At 41.6% G+C, this 21,958-nt stretch overlaps 1 protein-coding gene across 1 annotated transcript in view; it reads left to right on the top strand.

The window, feature by feature from the left end:
* glb1 (galactosidase, beta 1) overlaps positions 1–21,694 on the top strand; it is a 94,819-nt gene extending 73,125 nt beyond the window's left edge. The window contains exons 12-16 of the mRNA XM_028817960.2: positions 153–242; positions 1,982–2,095; positions 2,839–2,970; positions 4,621–4,860; positions 20,638–21,694. Of these exons, the coding sequence (XP_028673793.2) occupies positions 153–242; positions 1,982–2,095; positions 2,839–2,970; positions 4,621–4,860; positions 20,638–20,886 (825 nt within the window). The 3' untranslated portion in view covers positions 20,887–21,694. The remainder of the gene's footprint in view (positions 1–152; positions 243–1,981; positions 2,096–2,838; positions 2,971–4,620; positions 4,861–20,637) is intronic.
* Positions 21,695–21,958: the final 264 nt, after the last annotated feature.

Below are 21,958 nucleotides of genomic sequence, written 5' to 3'. Positions count from 1 at the left end.
CTCATTTTTGTGAAGAAGATCTACAGAAATTGACCATCTAAATTGCTGAATGCATTTCTGTTTTGTATGCATACAGTATATAGGGTAGACACATTCTAAATATTGGAAATTAGTTCTTAAAATGTTGTTTTCTCATTTTTACTCATTTTTAGCTTCAGACAGTCTCCTCAGCACTTGATCTCATATCTTTCTCTGGACCAGTCAAAAGCATCTTTCCTTTGACTTTCATTGACCTGGATCAGGTAAGAATTATCTAAACAATACATACGAAACCTAAATAGCTTCACAAAGAGTGATTTTATGGCTTATTGATTTAGACAGTAGACAGCCAGATACTGTACTACTTTACTTGTCCCAAGGGAAATTTTAGCAGTCCTTCCAGCTTTGAATACTTTTCTGCATGACAATTTGCTTCTATGTTATCTGGTTTGATTTTTTCTATTTGCTATACTGCAGTTTGCAATAAAATCTATATTACATATGTGTTTTTTATGTTTTTTCAATGTATTAAATAAATAAACTGTTACACTTAAACCCATTGAGTAATTGTTTCCTTCTTTGGGAATGCATACATTAAAATAATGAATTAATAATCCATTAATTAGATCAACTTTATATAGTCAGGACATCACACATTATAAGAAATCAAATAGTTGCATATTTGCTTGAGACTAAAGGGTCATACACATAACATTCACAGTGATACTTTGGGCACCATGGCAGTTTACCTCCACGCTTTCACCACCACATTTTCACTATTACTTATTTTTTAAAAAATGATGCATATATACTTATTGCAATGGGTGGCCGGGTCCCATGCCCAGTAGGGACGCCCCTGTTGCATATGTTCCGGGGGAGCACCCATGGGCAGCTCAATACCTCCCCTGGGACGCTTGGTGGCAGCCTCCCTGGCCGAAGGTGATCCCCCAAGCTCCCGCATGGCTCCATGGGAGATGGAGTCCTCCACAGCCTGGTTGGGAGCTGGGGTGGCCGCTAGGGGGTGCTGCCTGGAATCAACAGCCCGGCTGGACAAGTCTTCAGCCCCACCCGGAAGTGCAATTGGGACCAGGTGGTCAAGCACCTGAAACACTTCCGGGTGTGCTATAAAAGGGGCCAGCCACCACCACTCGAGAGCCAGAGTCGGGAGGAGGACGACTAAGCTTGAGGAGGAGTGGTGGTAAAAGAGGAACAAACTGTGTTGTGGGACTGTGTTGGGCTGTGGGACACGGGGAAGACGTGCCCCACGGCAGGAAGAGAAAAAATAAACAGACTTTGTTCATTTTATATGTGCCTCCGTGTCTATCTGTATCGGGTCAGGCGCCTATATAACGCCTTTGTTACAATATATATATATTTGTGTTTGTTTGTGTGTGTTTGTATATAAATATATTTATAATATTTTTGTGAAAGTGGGATGGGGAACAACTATTTTATTTTGTTACCCTTGTTAATGTCCCCCATGCCACTAGTGCACACTGGGGGTTAAAATCACTGGATATTGGGGAGGACAGACCGCCGCTCCCTCCCCAGTTTAACGCCGTGGTGGGCGAAGTCTGCAGGAAACCTAGTGCCACTAGGGGGAGCACCTCAGGAGTACCTGCAGACCTTGGAGCACTGACTAGATAACCTGGAAGCAGTAGCGAGAGCTTACTTGGATGGGTTTCCTGACCCAGGTATAAAAGGCCCCTAAAGTCAGTATAATTGGGGCCTTGGAGTTGGAAGGAAGCCATTGCTAAGTGGATAGGCAAGGAAAGGAGGCTAGAGGGTAAAAAGAATGGCCAAAAGGATTATGTTTTTATTATTTTTGAGCTCCTGTGTGTTTATAGGGAATTGTTTTGAATGTTCACCTACTTTGGTTAATAAAAGCCTTTTCTTTTGTCACTTCTGTTATTCTTTGGTCATATTTTGGGTTTGGGGACAAAGTGTGAGCACCCCCTATCAGCCAAAATGTATATGCATATATCTTTTTTTTTTTTGGTAGAATTTTGGCTTCATACTGTATCGGACTCTACTGCCCAAAGACTACATTAACCCTACTCCTTTGTCATCACCATTAAATGGTATTCATGACCGGGCTTACATAACATTGGATGGGGTGAGAACTTTCAGCTTTTGTGTATTTATTAGTCTTGTTAATGCTTCTCTAAATGTTTACAAGATCAGGGATGTGGTTGTGTGGATGGTTTTTTTTTGTTTTCCTACTTGTTTTTAGAGAAGCATTTGTTAAAGCAGTTGATTTCTCTGTCAGCCGACTTGGCCTACACACCTAACACAACACAGGTTTTCTGATACATAGCCAACAGATCTTGACAACCACGCAGTGACATTCACATTTAACCTACTCTTATAAGTGGTTACTGTGATTATGAAAATGTCTTTGCGTCAAAGAAAAAATACCTGACAACTTAATGACACAAGATTTATTGTTTTGGATGGTCATCTTGGTCATCTATTATGGCTACATGTTTGTGTCCTAGCATGTATTTACTATTTTAATGTTATTGTATTCCTTGCTTTTAAATAGGTTTAAGATGGCATTAGTCTCTTCAGATAAATTTTAAAGACAATCAAGATTAGATAGTTAAACTTGTTAGCTAGTCACTTTATACCAATTTGTTTATATACTTTCAATTGTTTTATCTGTAGTTAGATGTGTGTGTGTGTGTGTGTGTGTGTGTGTGTGTGTGTGTGTTATGAATTATGATCTTCTAACTAATAAAAAAATGAAGTGAATATATAGTTCTCTATGAACTATCTGCATATATTGGATATTCTACAGGTATTCCAATATCAAAGTTGTTAAATTTATTGATATTAATTTATGAACATGCTTTTCAGGTGCCAGCTGGAATTCTTGAGCGTGATAAAATTTTATCCATTAACATAACTGGGAAAGCTGGTGGTCAGCTGGACATTCTTGTAGAGAACATGGGCAGAATTAACTATGGAAAATACATCAATGACTTCAAGGTAATGAATTAAATGTTTACAGCACAGCAAGAATTCCTTTTTTGAAACTAGGTGGCATTTTTTAGTGTCTCAGTTGGTTTGGAACACTGGCAAGTTATGAAATTAAATGTGTTTTGTTGCCAATGGTGAATAGAAATTAATATTTTATGTATTCATTTTCTGTACATTTAAAAAGGTGTCATTCTAACCTTTTTATCAATTTATATATATTTTTTTTCCTAAGAATGCTGCAGAGTCACAAAGTTGGCAGCACTGCTGCCTCACAGATCCACTGCCCTGGGTTCAGGTTGTCTCTGTGAAGTCTGTGGTTCTCTTGCTCTGGTGTCTGCATAGGCTTCTTTTCCCAGCACTTTGGGTTTTGTCCCGACGCCTCCAAAGGTATTTAATTCCTCTTAGGTTGTAGTTAGGCAGCATGAAAAGAATGGACACATAGAAATCACCCTGATCTGCACTGATGCATGCGAAATAAACATCTGTAGGAGTTCAAAAGGCAGCATTTTAAATAGGCAGGAGGTGTTTCATAGTGTTCTTAGTAAGCAGTACTGCATCTCGCCAGAAACAATATACTTTGCAGTAAATATGTCTGCCTTTCACTGTAAACAGGGACAAAGGGACTTTCCACAAATAAACCTTGGATAGATCCACCTACGCATCATATATCTAAATGAATATGTTAACATGAACTTTTAAACAAGATGCTCCTGATGAGATGCACTTGGAAGAATTATTGGAGAGCAGCGAGTCGAATAAAAGACATTCCGTTCTTTCTTTTCAGGACCTTAGAGTTTTTTTCTTCTATAAAGAATATAGTTACTTATGAATACAACTATCATGCCAAAATAACAGAACTAGAATACAGAGGACTAAATTCATTATGGCCTTTAAATGAATTGTGCACAAAAAATATGTAGGATGGGTTATAAAAAAACAATGATTATCTTCAAAGGGAGCAATCTTAAAATTATTTCAAATATTAAAATATATACAGTTAGGTTCATAAGTATTTGGAAGGTTGACACAATTTTCATGATTTTGGCACTGTACACCACCACAATGATTTTGAAACATAGCAATCAAGATGTGATTGAAGTGTGGACTCTCAGCTTTAATCTAAAGGTTTTACCAGAAATATTGTATGAGCCATTTAGGAATGACGGGCATTTTTCTAGATAGCCCCGACCTAACTAACATAATGAAAATATAATGATCATTTTCCATACTTGGTTGAAAATCCTTTCCAGTCAATGACTGCCAGAATTCTCAACCCATGGCCGTCTCCAAGTGCTGGATGTCCCCCCTACTGGTGGCTTTTACTGCCACTGTGTTTGGGTGCCGCTTGTTCATTGGGCCTTTCTACCTTCAGTTTTGTCTTCTGCAAGTGAAATGCATGTCCAGTTGGGTTGAGTTCAGTTGATCGACTTGGTCATTGAAGAATATTCCACCACTTTGCTTTGAAAAGCAAACACATCGCACTTGGGCCAGTTTGAAATCACTGATTAACCATAACCTCATATCTTTGGAGATGTTGGAGGAAAACCTATGCAGACATGCGGAGAATGTGCATTACTCCACACAGACATCTTACTGACACACAATTCACAGATCATTTTAAGTGTACAGTGTTCATCTGCTTTTTTTTTCCTTCCACAGGGTCTTGTGTCCAATTTAACCCTGGGAGCAGACATATTGACTGGCTGGAACATCTATACTTTGAACATTGATGAAGTAATTGGCAGAGGTTTGCTAAATAAAGCAGAAGAGCTGAACCACAGGTCGGTGGCACCTGCAAATCTCACCAGCCCTGCTTTCTATAGGGGTAGTTTTGAAATTCCCAGTGGAATCCCTGATCTTCCTCAGGATACTTACATCCAGTTTCCTGAGTGGCGGAAGGTATGTACTTCTTGTATAATAGTACTGTATTATAGTAACCTTTTAACAACTGTGGGCATTTTGTTTGTTTGTTTTTTGAAAAGTTATGCATGTTAAAATTAAAAATGTATTGTGATAAAAATAATGTTAGGGAAAGTAATGGACTCCTTTGGTACTGTGTCTCTTTGGAGAATCCTTGGGTACCACTGGTTTGACTTTGTGTTGCTCATGGAGTCCCAAATGAGGCACATTACCTGCATCGTGAGGGAGCATCAGTTACGGCATGACGGCCATGTGGTGCGATTCTCCAGGAGTGATCCGGCTCATTGTCGAGAACCTGAGAGGCTGGACCAGGCCAAGGGGATGCCCACGTCACACCTGGCTACGACAGATAGTTATTTCCAGAATGTGGGACTGGACCACATGTCTGCCTGGGGAGTTGCCGTGGATTCTGAGCTGTTCCATCGTGTGGTGGATACGGCAACGTGCTGTCCCAGTGCATGCTCCCCAACCAGAGCTGACCTGAAAGTAATGAAAGTTAATTCTTCTTCTTCATTCGGCTGCTCCCGTTAGGGGTTGCCACAGTGGATCATCTTCTTCCATATCTTTCTGTCTTCTGCATCCTGTTCTGTTATACCCATCACCTGCATGTTCTCTCTCACCACATCCATAAACCTTCTCTTAGGCCTTCCTCTTTTCCTCTTCCCTGGCAGTTCTATCCTTAGCATCCTTCTCCCAATATACTCAGCATCTCTCCTCTGCACATATCCAAACCAATGCAGTCTCGCCTCTCTGACTCCCTACCGTCCAACTTGAGCTGACCCTCTAATGTCCATCCATCCATTATCCTGACTACAGCGTCACAGGGGTCTGCTGGAGCCAATCCCAGCCAACACAGGGCGCAAGGCAGGAAACAAACCCTGGGCAGGGCACGCACATGCACTCACACACACCAAGCACACACTAAGCATACACTAGGGTCAATTTAGAATCCTCAATGCACCTAACCTGCATGTCTTTGTACTGGGGAGGAAACCGGAGTACCCAGAGGAAACCCACGCAGACATGGGGGAAGCGAACCCTGGTCTCCTAACTGCGAGGCAGCAGCGCTACCCACTGCGCCACCGTGCCGCCCCCCTCTAATGTCCTCATTTCTAATCCAATCCATCTTCGTCACACCCAATGCAAATCTTAGCATCTTTAACTCTGCTGCTTCTACCTCTGTCTCCTGCTTTCTGGTCAGCACCACCATCTCCAACCCATATAACAAAGCTGGTCTCACTGCCATCCTATAGACCTTCCCTTTCACTCTTGCTGATATCCGTCTGTCACAAATCACTCCTCACACTCTTCTCCACCCATTCCACCCTGCCTGCACTCTTTTTCTCCTCTCTTCCACAATCCCCGTTACTCTGTACTGTTGATGCCAAGTATTTAAACTCATCCACCTTCGCCAACTCTACTCCCTGCATTCTCACCATTCCACTGACCTCCCTCTCATTTACACACATGTGTTCTGTTGTGTTGTTCCTACTGACCTTCATTCCTCTCCTCTCTACAGCATATCTCCACCTCTCCAGAGCCTCCTCAACCTGCTCCCTACTCTCGCTACAGATCACAATGTCATCAGCAAACATCATAGTCCACAGGGACTCCTGTCTAATCTTGTCTGTCAACCTGTCCATCACCATTGCAAATAAGAAAGGACTCAGAGCTGATTCCTGATGTAATCCCACCTTCACCTTGAATGTGTTCGTCACTCCTACCTCAGACCTCACCACTGTCACACTTCCCTCATACATATCCTGTACAAGTCTTAAGTACTTCTCTGCCACTCCCGACCTCCTCATACAATACCACAGCTGCTCTCGAGGCACTCTGTCATATGCTTTCTCCAGGTCCACAAAGACGCAATGCAACTCCTTCTGGCCTTCTCTAAACTTCTCTATCAACATCCTCAGAACAAACATTGCATCTGTGGTGCTCTTTCTTGGCATAAAACTATACCACTGCTCACTAATCATCACCTCACTTCTTAACTGAACTTCCATTACTCTTTCCCATAACTTCATACTGTGGCTCATCAATTTTATCCCCCTGTAGCTATTACAGTCCTGCACATCCCACTTATTCTTAAATATTGACACCAGTACACTTCTTCTCCACTCCTCAGGCATCCTCTCACTTTCCAAGATTCCATTAAACAATCTGGTTAAAAACTCCACTGCCATCTCTCCTAAACACCTCCATGCTTAAACAGGTATGTCATCTGGACCAACAGCCTTTCCATTTTTCATCCTCTTCTTAGCTGTCCTTACTTCCTCGTTGCTAGCCTTTGCCACCTCTCTCTTCACCTTGTGCCTTATCTCCTTGTACTCTTGTCTACTTTCTACATCTCTCTGACTATCCCACTTCTACTTTGCCGTCCTCTTCCTCTCTATACTCTCGTGTACTTCCCCATTCCACCACCAGGTTTCCTTTTCCTCCTTCCTTTGTCCAGATGCCACACCAAGCACCCTTCTTGCTGTCACCCTTACTACCTCTGCTGTAGTTTCCCAACTGTCTGGTGACTCTTCACTGCCACCCAGTGCCTGTCTCACCTTCTCCCTAAACTCAGCCTTGCAGTCTTCCTTTTTCAAGTTCCACCATTTGATCCTTGGCTCTGCCCTCACTCTCTTCCTCTTCTTGATCTCCAATGTCATCCCTATAGACCACCATCCTATGCTGCTTTACTATACTTTCCCCTGCCACCACTTTGCAGTCTTCAATCTCCTTCACATTGACTCTTCTGCATAAGATATAATCTGCATGTGTGCATCTTCCTCCACTCTTGTACATCACCCTATGTTCTTCCCTCTTCTTAAAATATGTACTCACCAGAGTCATGTCCATCCTTTTGGCAAAATCTAATATCATCTGACTTTCTTCATTCCTCTCCTTGACACCATACCTACCCATCACCTCCTCGTCTCCTCTGTTCCCGTCACCAACATGCCCATTGAAATCCGCTCCAATCACCACTTTCTGTCCCTTGGGTACACTGTTCATCACTTCATCCAACTCAATCCAAAAATCTTCTTCTCATCCATTGCATGCCCAACTTGCGGGACATATGCACTAACAACATTCATCATCACACCTCCAATTTCCAGCTTCATAATCATCACTCTGTCTGACACTCTTTTCACCTCCAAAACACTCTTGACATACTGTTCCTTCATCTCCATTTCTCCTGCTATCTACACCATGATAGAACAATTTGAATCCACCTCTGATCCACCTGGCCTTACTCCCCTTCCATTTAGTCTCTTGCACGCACAATATTTAAACCTTCCTTCTCTCCATCATATCTGCTAACTCTCTCCCCTTACTAGTCATACTGCCAACATTCAAAGTTCCTACCCTCAGTTTCACTCTCTTTACTTTCCTCCTCTCCTTCTGCCTCCGGACACGTCTCCCCCCTCTTCTTCTCCTTCTTCGGCCAACAGTAGCCCAATTTCCGCCAGCACCCTGTTGGCTAACAGTACTGGTGGCGGTTGTTGTTAACCCGGGGCTCGACTGATCCGGTATGGAAATTTGTATTGTTGTCCGCATATTGATTTGGCAAAATTTTACACCGGATGCCCTTCCTGACGTAACCCTCCCTATTTATCCGGGCTTGGGACCGGCACGAAGTAACACACTGGTTTGTGCATCCCCTGTGGCTGGGTTAAAATAATGAAAGTTAATTACATTCCTTAATTTCTTATCATATAATAAAGTACAATAGCATTATAGTAAATTAACAGCTATATAAAAAATCAGTACAGCTGTATTTATCTTCTTGACACAATAGATTCATAGCTAATGTACAGCGTAAAATGCTTCAGATTGAGCTGAAAAAGTAAAAGATGCAGGAATCGGTAAAGAAATAATGACAGTTCAGATAGTTAGCATTCGCCCACACAATTTCATTTAAACTCAAGGTTGTCTCTTTAAACATACGTGATTGTTGAAAAATATATTTGCTACATTCCTAAGTAGGTACATCCTTGGTCCTGAGTTTGTCTGATAATATCAGTTACATATGGATATCTCGCCTAACCATAAATAGGCTACTCTGTGTAGGCTGAGTGTGGAAGCAGTAAGGTCAGAGACTGAGGAAAAAGTATTAAGTTACTTTTGGTTGTCTAAAAGGGATATTTTCTGTCGTTTTACTTTCCTATTCACCATTAAAGGTCAGATTTTGGTGTGATACAGGCTTTAACAGTTTCTTCCTAGCTTCAGATTAGGTATATTCGTTTGCCTTTAAAAGAGGCAGAAAATAATTTAAAGTTTGTTTCATTACTCCTGTCTTATATACTCAGTTAGAAAGGGCAGTGTTTCATGTTATTACTGCTTCTTGGCTCCATGGGTGCAGGTTCAAATGCAGACCCAGTTACTGTCCATGTAGAATTTGTGTGTTCTCTGAATTTCTAGTATGTTGGTTTCCCCCCACATCCTTCAAACTGACCTGGTGAATGCGCCCATCAGAGCAATGGCATCTCATCCTAGCCTGCTTTGTTCAGGATAGGCTTTGGTTCTTAGCCACCCTGTATTTGAATACGAGGTACTTGAAAATTAATCAATAAACAAATAGCAATTTAATAATCCCTGAGGAGAAATTGTCTTTTCGCTTGACCTTTGGGGGTCAGAGTGCAGAGCAGCCATTGTCCAGCACCCCCAGAGGGATTTTCAGATTAACAGCCTTTTCAGTAGCCTTTCTGCCAGTAACGGGATTTGAACCATCAACTTTCCAGATACCAGTGCAGATCCTTAAGCCTTTGAACCACCACTTCACCCTGTTAGGGATGTTTCACTGCTTAGTTTAAAATTGAAACTCACCGACCAAAAACCCATCAGATATAAAAAGATATGTGGGCCAAATGAGTGGTGAGCTGATAATATTTTATAATTGGAGATTATCATAATAAATGGTGTTTGTGTCTTTTTTTCTGTATTTTAATATGTAGTTTGCATAATTTCAAACTTGCTGGTTCCCTTTCTGTGTGATTGTGTATAAGTTTCATACCAGTACCTGTTAAATGTGGAAACAATCACACTTTGCACTTGTGGTTTGTTTAATACTGAAAGTGACACTGTTCTAGGAATTAACTGTTATTTCAGCCTCTTAAAAGTAAAGATCCATGACATAAACTTGGGCTTAGGCAATACAGATGACAGAGACAGAAACGGAACATTTTCAGAACTGGCTAAAACAAGAGCAATTAATATTTCATTTCATAGAGGGACACTTTGAGGTGGTGCAGAAAAGTTTGAAGGAAACAAGTGAGGGTAAACCCCTAGGTGTAAACACGGATAAAGAGAAACTGGGTAGATTTAACATAATATTTCATAAAATGTAGAATAGTTTTATATAGCAATTATCTGATAGCAGAGGGTAAAAAAGACCCTTGGAGATCCTTCTTAGCACACTGTGGTGAAATGAGCCTATGCCTAATAGTGCTCCAAGATTGTGCCTCCTGGAGGAGGTGGAGGGGATTTTTCATGGTGGCATTCAATTTTGCCAACATCCTCTTTTCCATAACAGCTTCCAGTGTTTCCGGGGTTCACCCTGTGATGGCACAGGCTTTCCTGATAATTTTGCTCAGGCATCGTGCTTCTTTTGAGCTCACGTTGCATCCCCAGGGGACTGCGGTATATACCACCACACTGGCTACTATGGACTGATATCTCCAGCAGCTTGCCGCATACATACATGGTCTGGGGTGGACTGACAAGAATGAGTCAAATCTGTTAAAGAGCTGCTTCATTTCATTTGCTCTGTTCTTGTTCTCTTCCTCTGCATGTTTTACAACCAACTTCTAGCCAGTCCTCATCCCATTCCACACCTCTTTCCCGCTATTTTACTGTAACTGGTGTTCACGTTTGTCTGTGTAGTGGGTTTTCACCTCACAAAACTGCTTCCCAAGTTCAGACTGCACCTGCTTAATTTCATCCTTAACCTGAAGGTTCTATTCTTTTTATTTTGTGATCCATGGTTTGATATTGGGAAAACAGTACACTGTCTTTGTGGGAACTGTGGTATCCGCACAAAACTTAGTGAAGTCTGTGATGGAGTGGCTGTCGTGTCTTCACCGTGTGACTCATAAAGCATGCAAGATCAACAGAAAAAGCATCTGGAGTAGAATATTCCTAGATCTTCACTTTTCTAGATAATATGTTTATTTATCCCAAGAGAGAAATTTAGGTTTTGTACAGAAGCTTAAGAACTATTATAACAAGCAAAAACAAGACAAAACTTTAACTGAATAGGTTTTTATTTCAGCTTTTGAGCAGGTAAAATGGTCAAGGAAGTGTATTATGAGCTATAGTAACAATACAGAAGCGATTATGAACAGCATGAAATACTATTCCTCCTGATGTTTCCATGCAAGAAACAGAAGTAGCTGCAAAGAGGATTTGGGTCATATTAGGCAGCTTGGAGATTAAAGGGTAATGTTTTACAAAGTTTGAAAAGGTAAAAGTAAATCACGTAGACTAGCCAAAATGAATTCTTTATGAAAGCTAGTAATTATATACATTAGTAATGGACTTGTTAAATAAATAAATTACTAATTGGGGGGTACATGGATAACATCAATCACACACTGGGGCCAATTTAGGATCGTCAATCCACCTAACCTGCATGTCTCTTTGGACTGTGGGAGGAAACCCACACAGACATGGGGAGAACATGCAAACTCTGTGCAGGGAGGACCCCAGACGTGAACAACTTTTAAAGTTTTTATATGGTTCTTCACTACATTAGGTAGAGATTCTGGACACATCATACTGATGAGTAGAGACAAAAACAGACAATAGCACATATTGATCTTTTTTTTTTTTCCTGAATTAGATAATATCAAAAGTTGGCCCCATTAGGGATTAGAAGCAAAGATGCTAACGTCTGTATTGTCCACAGTGGCAATTTCTATTAAAGCAACAGACAATGCAAGGAAAACCCACAGACATGTATGAAAAATTCAGAATATCTATTACAAGGAGAAGGTACCAATTCTACTGACACAAGACAACTATGAATGCTCCATACACCCGCACTCTCTCCTACATTGTCACTTTAGAGTCACTAGCCACTTTGAGATGAGAAAAAGAAAAAACACTTTGAACAGGTCTTTTCCTTTTGGAGATGTGGCTTTCATTATTCAGAGTTTTCCCGGTGGAGTCGGCGCTACCCTTTACCACCTTGGTGATGACCTTGCCGAATGACATATACACAGCTTCATATATTTTAACAGATGCTAAATGTGGCACTTTAATATATCATATTGACTAATCAGTCATGCATGATGTCATTAGAAGAACATGGCTTTGTTTTCACTGGCCGGCTGTTAGTGACTCTTGAATGATCTCGGCTGGCTATATGCTTACTGCCTGCCATGGTGCTTTTCCCTACAGAATGTTGAAGATGAAACCCACATACCACAGCACTCAGTCCTTTGGCCCTTCATCCACCTTTAAGGGACAAATACCAGCTGTCTGGCTGCACCTATTGTTTGCAAGGCGGTGCCTTAAAGTTGTTTTGATCTCATTCTTAATGTTACATATATTAAATAACAATATGTAAAACAAAAATGCATGAGGATACTATACCACTGAACATGTTTACTCCTACAGTTGTTTTTTTCTCCAGGTATCTTTAGTGTATTTTCTTTGTAAACCTACATCCTTTGCACTGGTACTTTCTGTGATTGATTAACATTCAATGCATTTGACAATGCATTTTGAAAAAAATAAAGCTGTAAAGCTTTACTTCACCCCTAGATGTCCTACAATCCTGATGATAAAACTGATTTCTGATGAACATTTCTCTCGACTGCCCTGCGTTCAGGATATTATTAAAAATATATCCACATAGCATTTATAGTTCTGGGGGCTGTGGCTATAACAGAATAAGGTCAGAACATTATGCTCACTGATATTTATCCATTTCTCTAAACCCACACTGTTACCACAGGAAATGGGGCATGCAAGGCGGAATCCAACTTTGAATGACAGTATGTTCACCAAATGCCATGTGGGCACCAGTGACCAGTTCACTTGCTACAGAAAGATAACCAGCCTAATATTTTAATCTGGGTCATTAGAGCTGTGAGGCAGCAACTAACCGCTGCTGCACATCTCACTCATACATTCTGTTTTTAATGCCTAGATATTGGGCATTGGGCAGTTACTTACCAGCCTGGGAGCTGAAGTAACATTCTTGACAGTAAACATTGTACCAACATGCAGTACCTGCACACATTTTATTTATTATTTATTTTTGTTATCAAGTGTCAGAACTTCAAAAGCATACAGTAAGAGGTTTGCAGTAACAATGACCTAATAAAATTAAACCACTCTTACCACCGTGGGCTCATTAATGCAGGTACTTATGCCACCATCTGGCTGAGATGGTGACATGCATGCCTTCCCAACACAGACAGACAAGGCACTATATAACAAAAATAAAAGAACAAATTAACTCACTTTATTTGACCCCAGGGAGAAATCTGTTTTTTAATAGAGGCTCAATAAATACATAGGTAGTTAAGTAAGTAAATAAATATACACGCACACTTTGGTCTGAACACACACTAGAGTTACCATAAAGCAAGAAAATTCAAAATTAAGAAAAGTTCTGACTTGGCTGTCCCAGTCTCAGTGAGGTATTATGCAGACATATTGCTATTGGTATAAAGAAGCCCCCAGTCGCAATTTCTTGACCCACTTCTGCTGAATGATTCATTGCCTGATAGTAACCTCATTGTTGGTGTGTCAGAGAGAGGATGTGCAGAGCTGTTCATAATGGAAGTAAGTTTTGTTTTAATCCTTTCCTCCGCTACGATCTCCAGGGGGACCAGAGTGCATTCTGTAACTGAGCCTGCCCTTTTAATCCGCTTCTTAATTTGGTGGGCCTTTCTTGAAATGATGTTACCAGCTCAGCATATCACACTGACCATCACAGAGTTGTAGAAGATGTTGAGGATGTCACTTCCCTCATTAAAGCAATGCAGTCTCCTAAGGAAAAAGAGCCTGCTCTGCCCTTGCTTCAGTAGTTCCTCTGTGTTCTGAGACCAGTCCAGCCTGTCATTAATGTGGACCCCCAAGTACTTCCACTCCTTGGATAGTGACTGGACTTGGAAGCTCTTTGTTGAGGCAAAAGTCAATAATGAGTTCCGTGGTTTTGTTGATGTTAAGATGTAGACATTTCTCTTTGCACCAAGAAACAAAGTTTTTCACCTGACTCCTTTACTCTGTTTCATCCCCTTTATCAATTCACCCCATAAATGTAATTTTCTGTATGTCTCTTAACCCTGGCCTCCTACCCTCCTACTCTCCTGACGAGAGCGATCATTTTAACTCCAATCTCCGTGAACTAGCAATACCCCAACAAAAACATTTCAGCCCCTAGCAGTTTCTTCTTTTGAATTTGAAATAGATGAAATTAGATTTACAAAACTTTGCATGCCATGTCAAATTGTTCAACATTTTACCTCCAATGAATACCTCTTCACCCACTTCTTATTTCCAACTGTCAATTTGTTCAGGTGCTCTCTAATACCTCAGTAAGATCTGGAACACTGCACAACACTTTTTTTTTTTTTTTTTTCAAACTTCTTGCTTCCTTTAAAGTTTGATTATGATAAACAGCTTAACGCTGAACACAAATATAACTTTAGATTGACTGTATCACGTAGGAATTTGGAGGAACATGAATTGATGATGTGATTTGTGGACCAACAAAAATGCCTTCCTTAAATCTTAGCATCAATTATTTGTGGAAACTTCTCTCTCAGTTCTCAAAATCATTCACTGTCCTCCTTCATCGCTTTCTTCCTAAACTAACCTCTGCTCTATGGACGACAGTGCCAGAGCCGTTCAATCCATTAGGCAACACCTTGGGCACTGTCATCTGAGGGGCACCATTTATGAAAATGAAGTGGCGCATGATCCAGATACCGAGTAGGAAAGTCTTCAAACTCTGATGATACTGAGTGGGCACTGTTGCCCTTTGGGCACCATTTTTAAAAGTAAGAGTGTGCACAACCCGCAGGCAAAGAGGTGCCTGGTATGTTACTGAAGGGGTGTGAATTCCGGTTACCAAAGGGGGACCAGGAGAGGGTCCAATAGTCATTGATGTCTAAAAATACCAACTACCCACTAAGGACAATGAGAGACAACATCCATCCACCCTCCCTAGAGGTCTAAATGTTCTTCGACCAGGGCTGGACAGAGCCTTCAGCTCTTTAGTGGCCAGACATTATTTGGAATGACCTTCCAAAATAAATGAAGAGGCAAAAATATCTTTGTTAGGTTGACCAGTGGTTTATATGCCACACTTTTCTGCCCTTTAATCAAATGCTGACACAGTGGCCAGTTCTTCTTAATGTAATGAGTCTGTTTGGCATGGCTGTCCCATTTTCAAATAGAACAACAGTACTTGATATATCTGAGCTGCATTTCTAGTGCCTGTGATTCTAATTATACATCACCACTGATGTTGTAGTTGTACTTGCTGAACCGTATCCCTCCACTGAGTCAGTGCCTTAACATGGCGGAGTGGTTTGTGTGATTAATGATCCCCTGTGTGATGCCATCAGCACTCGTGTACTCCTGATAGAGCCACTCATGACAGCGAGGGCAGAGGTGAGGAATCCCAACCTGTCCCACCAAGGGTCCATCTAAAGCGGTACAACTTCCTGCTGTACCTCTTCGTCTTGCACTTGGCTTGCCATGTGGATTCCCGACAGGAATTGAAGCGGTGTGATTGGGGATTGCGCACCCTCATTACCACCGATAGCCATGCCTCCTGGGCGCAGGCTCTTCCTTCTTCTTCTGCATATGTTTGCTACAACAATTCCATGTCTTTGTAGGACTCTTTCACATGTAATGCATAGCCAAAGGGTATTAAAGAGTGAACATCACCATTGTTTAACAAGGCAGCTTTCAGGCATAAAGGAATATCCACATAAAAAATATATTTTTTGTGTGTTACTTCATGTAGTTGGTAGTGGGGGCAAAGAAAAAAAATTGTAATTACGTTTTCATGCAGAATGGAGAGAAAAGCATTTGTGATACAGTAGTGGCTAATAGTGAACGACACTATGCAATTCAAAATGATGTAAATAACATTCATGGGTGGAAAAAAATGTCTCATGTTACTCTTGTCGCATAATCCGTGTGTCAGTTATTCAGTTATATGCTCAAAATTTGAAAAAAACATTCCTTTTTATTAAAAAAAAAAGCTAAATATATAAATCTGGAATAATCAGTGCACATCATAAGCAGAAAACGAAAACCTCATGGGAGTCACTTTTTGAAATGAAGACAGGATTCTTGACCAACAAATAAGGGAGGAGAGGCAGATCTTCAATTCAAAAAGTGACTCTCGTGAGACTTTAGTTTCCTAACTGCTTTCAGCATATTATTACACTCAAAATATTAGAGGAAATCGCAAAAATGGATTATTACAATCAAAGTAAATGACTGGAAAATTTTAAAGGTAATAGTTTTGATCAGCAGACCAAAAATCCAAAAAAGTGTTCAAGAAGTAAAGTCTTTGTTTTCCAGTGTAATTTGTTAAAGGTCTTCATATTTGTAAGTAATTAGGTTTCCTAGGGGTTGCTAGGAACTGTCTAAGGTAAGCTTGAAATTGAAGACCAAGGACCATTCTGAGCTAGTTAGAAATGTCAGAGCTCAGTACAGTCCTCTGTGCAACACTAGACTGCCTAGAACCACAGATATCTCTAAAGAGCAAGGACCCTTCATGGGGAGGCTGAAAAGTGAGGGTCTGTGATTTAAAGGTGACAAATCAACACAGCATTCCACAAGAGAGAGTTTAATATGAGAGTAGCAAGGACGAAGCTGTGGTCAGAAAATAAAAACACAACCTAACATTCGCAGTTCAGGGTCGTAGAGAGGAGGAGGGCTAGAGTCCATCCCAGGAAGATCAAGTACAGTGCTAGAACAAGACCTGGATGGGGATGCCAGTCCTTGCCACAGCTCACTTGCATACAAACATACATCCGGCGCCGCTGTGAGTGGCAGCCTTTTCAGCAGCTCCGTGTATGACTGTATATGTATGTGCACTTTTCTACTTTTATTTTTCTATTTTTATTTATTGATCACTCCTACCACTTTATTTTATGTGGATTCCTTCCCTGGACACACTTACTTTTACAACGTGGGCATGGATTTTAACACGCCGAGACTCGCCTATTCAAGTACTCAACTTCGGGCGCTGAGAACAAATGCCAGTGCCGGTGTGGTTCCATATTTACCCGACGAGGTAAGAAGGCGGTATCGTGGCAGCAGAGCCGGCACTAAGCTAAAAAAGAAGCGGCTTGCGAGAAAGTGGCGTTTCAAGCCTTCGGTGCCTTCTGTGATTCTGGGGAATGTAAACTCAATCTCAAATAAGATCGACGAACTGGCTGCGCTGGTGAAAAATGTAAGGACCTACAGAGAATGCAGTTTGTTGTGTTTCTGCGAAACGTGGCTAAATAACACCATCCCAGATGCCAACGTGGAGCTACCCGGGTTTAGCACAGTTAGAGCGGACAGAGATGCAAGTACCTGTGGTAAGCACAAAGGAGGAGGACTCGCTCTCTATGTTAATACACGGTGGTGTCACTCTGGACATGTTAACGTCAAAATCTCCACTTGCTGCAGGGATATCGAACTGTTGGCCGTAAGTTTACGTCCCTACTATTTGCCCAGAGAGTTTGGACATGTCATTGTTGTTATTGTATACATTCCTCCTCGGGCAGACGTGGAGTCAGCGAGTGACATCATCCATTCCGCTGTTGCTAAGTTACAAACGCAGCACCCTGAGGCGCTTGTGCTAATCGCTGGAGACTTTAACCATGTGACGCTGGACAAAACATTGCCTGCATTCTCCCAGTATGTGGACTGCAACACCCGGGGAAATAAGACTATTGATTTACTGTATGCAAACGTTAAAGACGCATACAGCGCCACCCCCGCTGCCTGCGCTTGGGAAAGGAGATCATAACCTGGTTCAGCTTCAGCCTCACTATAAACCAAAAGTTAGAGTCCTACCTGTAACCACACGATCATTCAGGAAGTGGACCCCGGAGGCTGAGAATGCTCTGAGACAATGTTTTGGAACTACAGACTGGGATATCCTGCAGGGATCTCATAATGAGAACATTGAGGAAGTTGTTGACTGCACTACTGACTACATCAACTTCTGTATGGACATTGTAGTTCCAGTAAGAACAGTACGCTGCTATGCTAACAACAAGCCATGGATTACAAGTGACATCAAGGGCCTTTTGAATCAGAAGAAAAGGGCTTTTAAAGACGGTGATCAGCATGAGCTCAAGCGCGTGCAGAAGGAACTCCGAGTCCAACTCAGGGCGGCGAAGGAGCAGTACAGGAGAAAGCTGGAACAGAAGTTGCAGAATAACAGCATGAAGGAAGTGTGGGATGGGATGAAGATCATCACTGGCTGCAGCTCGAAGCGGGGTGTCACCATTGAGAGAGACGTGGAGAGAGCAAACCAAATGAACAACTTTTTTAACAGGTTTGACCACCCTAACCCACTCTCACTCTCACCTCGGAGTACTGCACCCTCCACACATCCTTCTGCTGATACCAGCATAGGAAAAACATCCCCACCCATAATAACAACAGCGCAAGTGAGCAGAGAGCTGAGGAGACTTCGTGCCAGCAAAGCAGTGGGTCCAGATGGAGTATCGCCACGACTGCTGAAGGTCTGTGCATCGGAGCTGGGGGGTCCTCTACAGCGCATCTTCATCCTGAGCCTGGAACAGGGGAGAGTCCCGAGGCTTTGGAAAACATCTTGTATCACCCCAGTCCCAAAGGTATCACGTCCTAGTGAGCTGAATGACTTTCGGCCTGTTGCTCTGACATCACATGTGATGAAGACCATGGAGAGGCTGCTGCTTCACCACCTTAGGCCACAGGTTCAACACGCCCTTGACCCTCTGCAGTTTGCATATCAGGAGAAGGTGGGAGCGGAAGATGCCATCATCTATATGCTACACCGATCCCTCTCTCACTTGGACAGAGGCAGTGGTGCTGTAAGAATTATGTTTCTAGACTTCTCTAGCGCCTTCAACACAATCCAACCTCTGCTCCTTAGGGACAAGCTGACAGAGATGGGATTAGATTCATACCTAGTGGCATGGATCGTGGACTATTTTAAAGACAGACCTCAGTATGTGCGTCTTGGGAACTGCACGTCTGACATTGTGGTCAGCAACACAGGAGCGCCACAAGGGACTGTACTTTCTCCGGTCCTGTTCAGCCTGTATACATCGGACTTCCAATACAACTCGGAGTCCTGCCATGTGCAAAAGTTCGCTGATGACACTGCTATCGTGGGCTGTATCAGGAATGGGCTGGAGGAGGAGTATAGGGACCTAATCAATGACTTTGTTAAATGGTCTGACTCAAACCACCTACACCTGAACACCAGCAAAACCAAGGAGCTGGTGGTGGATTTTAGGAGGCCCAGACCCCTCATAGACCCAGTGATCATCAAAGGTGACTGTGTGCAGATGGTGCAGACCTATAAATATCTGGGAGTGCAGCTGGATGATAAATTAGACTGGACTGCCAATACTGATGCGCTGTGCAAGAAAGGACAAAGCCGGTTATACTTCCTTAGAAGGCTGGCTTCCTTCAACATCTGCAATAAGATGCTGCAGATGTTCTATCAAACAGTTGTGGCGAGCGCCCTCTTCTACGCAGTGGTGTGCTGGGGAGGCAGCATTAAGAGGAAAGACGCCTCACGCCTGGACAAACTGGTGAGGAAGGCAGGCTCTATTGTTGGCATGGAGCTGAACAGTTTAACATCTGTGGCAGAGCGAAGGGCGCTCAGCAGGCTCCTATCAATTATGGAGAATCCACTGCATCCACTAAATAATGTCATCTCCAGACAGAAGAGCAGCTTCAGCGACAGACTGCTGTCACTGTCCTGCTCCACAGACAGATTGAGGAGATCGTTCCTCCCCCAAACTATGCGACTCTTTAATTCCACCAGGGGGGGTAAACGTTAATATTTAACATTATACATAGTTATTGTCTGTTTTTTTCACCTGTATTATTATCATTCTTTAATTTAATATTATTTATTGTATCAGTATGCTGCTGCTGAAGAATGTGAATTTCCCATTGGGATTAATAAAGTATCTATCTATCTATCTATCTATCTAAACCTGCTGTCACACTAGGTCATTTAGAATCCTCTATCAACCAAACTTGCACATGTTTTGGAGACATGGAAGGGAACCCGTCATTTCAAGTGGTAACAGCCATTAGCAACACAAGTAATTGTCTTAGCTGTATTTCTAAACTGATTTAATGGTATCTTGATAAAAATGGTGTCATTTTCTTTCAAAAACATAAGCATTTTTGGGTGACTCCAAACTTTTTAAAGGTATTCTTCATTGTGACAGATAACCAGGCCTGCATGTTTTTGAGATGTGTTAGGAAATCTGCAATTAGAAGAGGGACTCTGGGGGAAAATTGCAGACTCCATCCAGATAATGGCTAGGCCAGCAACTGTCCTCTGGTATCTCCCTGACAGACTCATTTGCTGATACTGGCTTTCAACAAAAATAAAAATAAACTGTAACATGTAGTCCTCACTGCTTAAAGGCACCCATTATATTATCAATAATAGGTACATTCACAACTTCTTCTTGGTTAATGTATTATTTTTTTATTATTGTATGATTCTGAGTTATTTTAAGTGAAATAAAATGATTTCCTTTTCCTGTTTTATAGGGCCAAGTCTGGATTAATGGCTTTAATCTTGGCCGATACTGGCCCGCCCGGGGACCTCAGATTACTTTATATGTGCCGGCTCATATTCTGAGCACTTCTGCACCCAACAACGTTACTGTGCTGGAGTTGGAAAGGTCACCATGTGAATACGGACCTTGTGTCGTGGAGTTTGTGTCAACACCAATCCTGAATGCAACCGTCCCTCACTCCACTAAACACAAACACCTTTACGTTAAAGACTTTGTATAAGGAGACTGAAACAATTCACCTCAGGATGTTTATTTTTGATATATATATATTTTTTTTTACAATTAACAATCATATTGTGAAAAAATCTAAAATCCAAGCAAGGTGAGCAGTCTTTACACTTTTGTGTATTTTAAATTGCACTTGTTAATTCGCACTGATGCACATCCAGCTCTGCTGTAAAAAAAAATGAAATTGTATATGGAGAAAAGCAGATCTTTCATGAGAAGTCCTTACAAAAAAGTTGAAATTGACTTTTAATTAGAAAATGCAATATCAATGCTGCTTTTTAATTGCATAAAGACTAAATTAATTCAACTGCATATAAGTTCTTGTGAGAATGATGGTATATTATAAATCTGGGGAATGTTGTGCCATTTCAAAAAAACCATTGTAATGTCAAAACGAATCACAAGAGTGTCTCTTATCCCTTGATAGTGAAAGTGTTTTCTGATTAATGTTGACCAGTACTTCACAATTCATGAGCAGTTAATTTTTATGAGATGTCAGTATTGAGTTATCTGCAGATTATTATGCCGTGTCTGGTACTAGAGTGGTGTCGTTAAATCTTGTATCAAGGCGGATGGCAGATGTCGAGTGTTCTCCCAGTCACACTGGTTTCTCTGTACAGCAATGGACCATTGCACGTGGTGTTGTAAAGGAGTTCAAACAGGTGCACAAAGTAGCTGAGGTCCCGCTTTATCCGCTTATGATGAATACACACATAAAGTGCATTCAGAAAATATGTAAACCACTGCACTTTTTACTTATTTTGTTACATAAATCAGCCATACCCTAAAAAAAGTTCAAATACATTTTTTTTTAATCTTTTGGATGAACTGTGACAGTCCGAGTCGGCTCCACAATCCCTAGTCGTTTCAGGGAATGTCTTGAACCCGGAGCCATCGATAAAGCACCCCAGAGTGAACCGGGCAGATGAGGACACGCACAGTCAGCAGTCAGTTGGTGCAAAGTGTTGGTGGCTTTTACTTGAAGTTAAAATCAAAGTGTTCAATAGTGCAGTGCTCCAGATCTTCAGTAAATAAACAAATAATCCATAAAAACAAAGTGCCAA

This window comes from Erpetoichthys calabaricus, chromosome 13 (genome assembly GCF_900747795.2).
Source record: "Erpetoichthys calabaricus chromosome 13, fErpCal1.3, whole genome shotgun sequence".
NCBI lineage: Eukaryota > Metazoa > Chordata > Cladistia > Polypteriformes > Polypteridae > Erpetoichthys > Erpetoichthys calabaricus.
The sequence above is the reverse complement of the archived record's forward strand: the minus strand, read 5'-3'. Positions and strand labels throughout refer to the sequence as shown.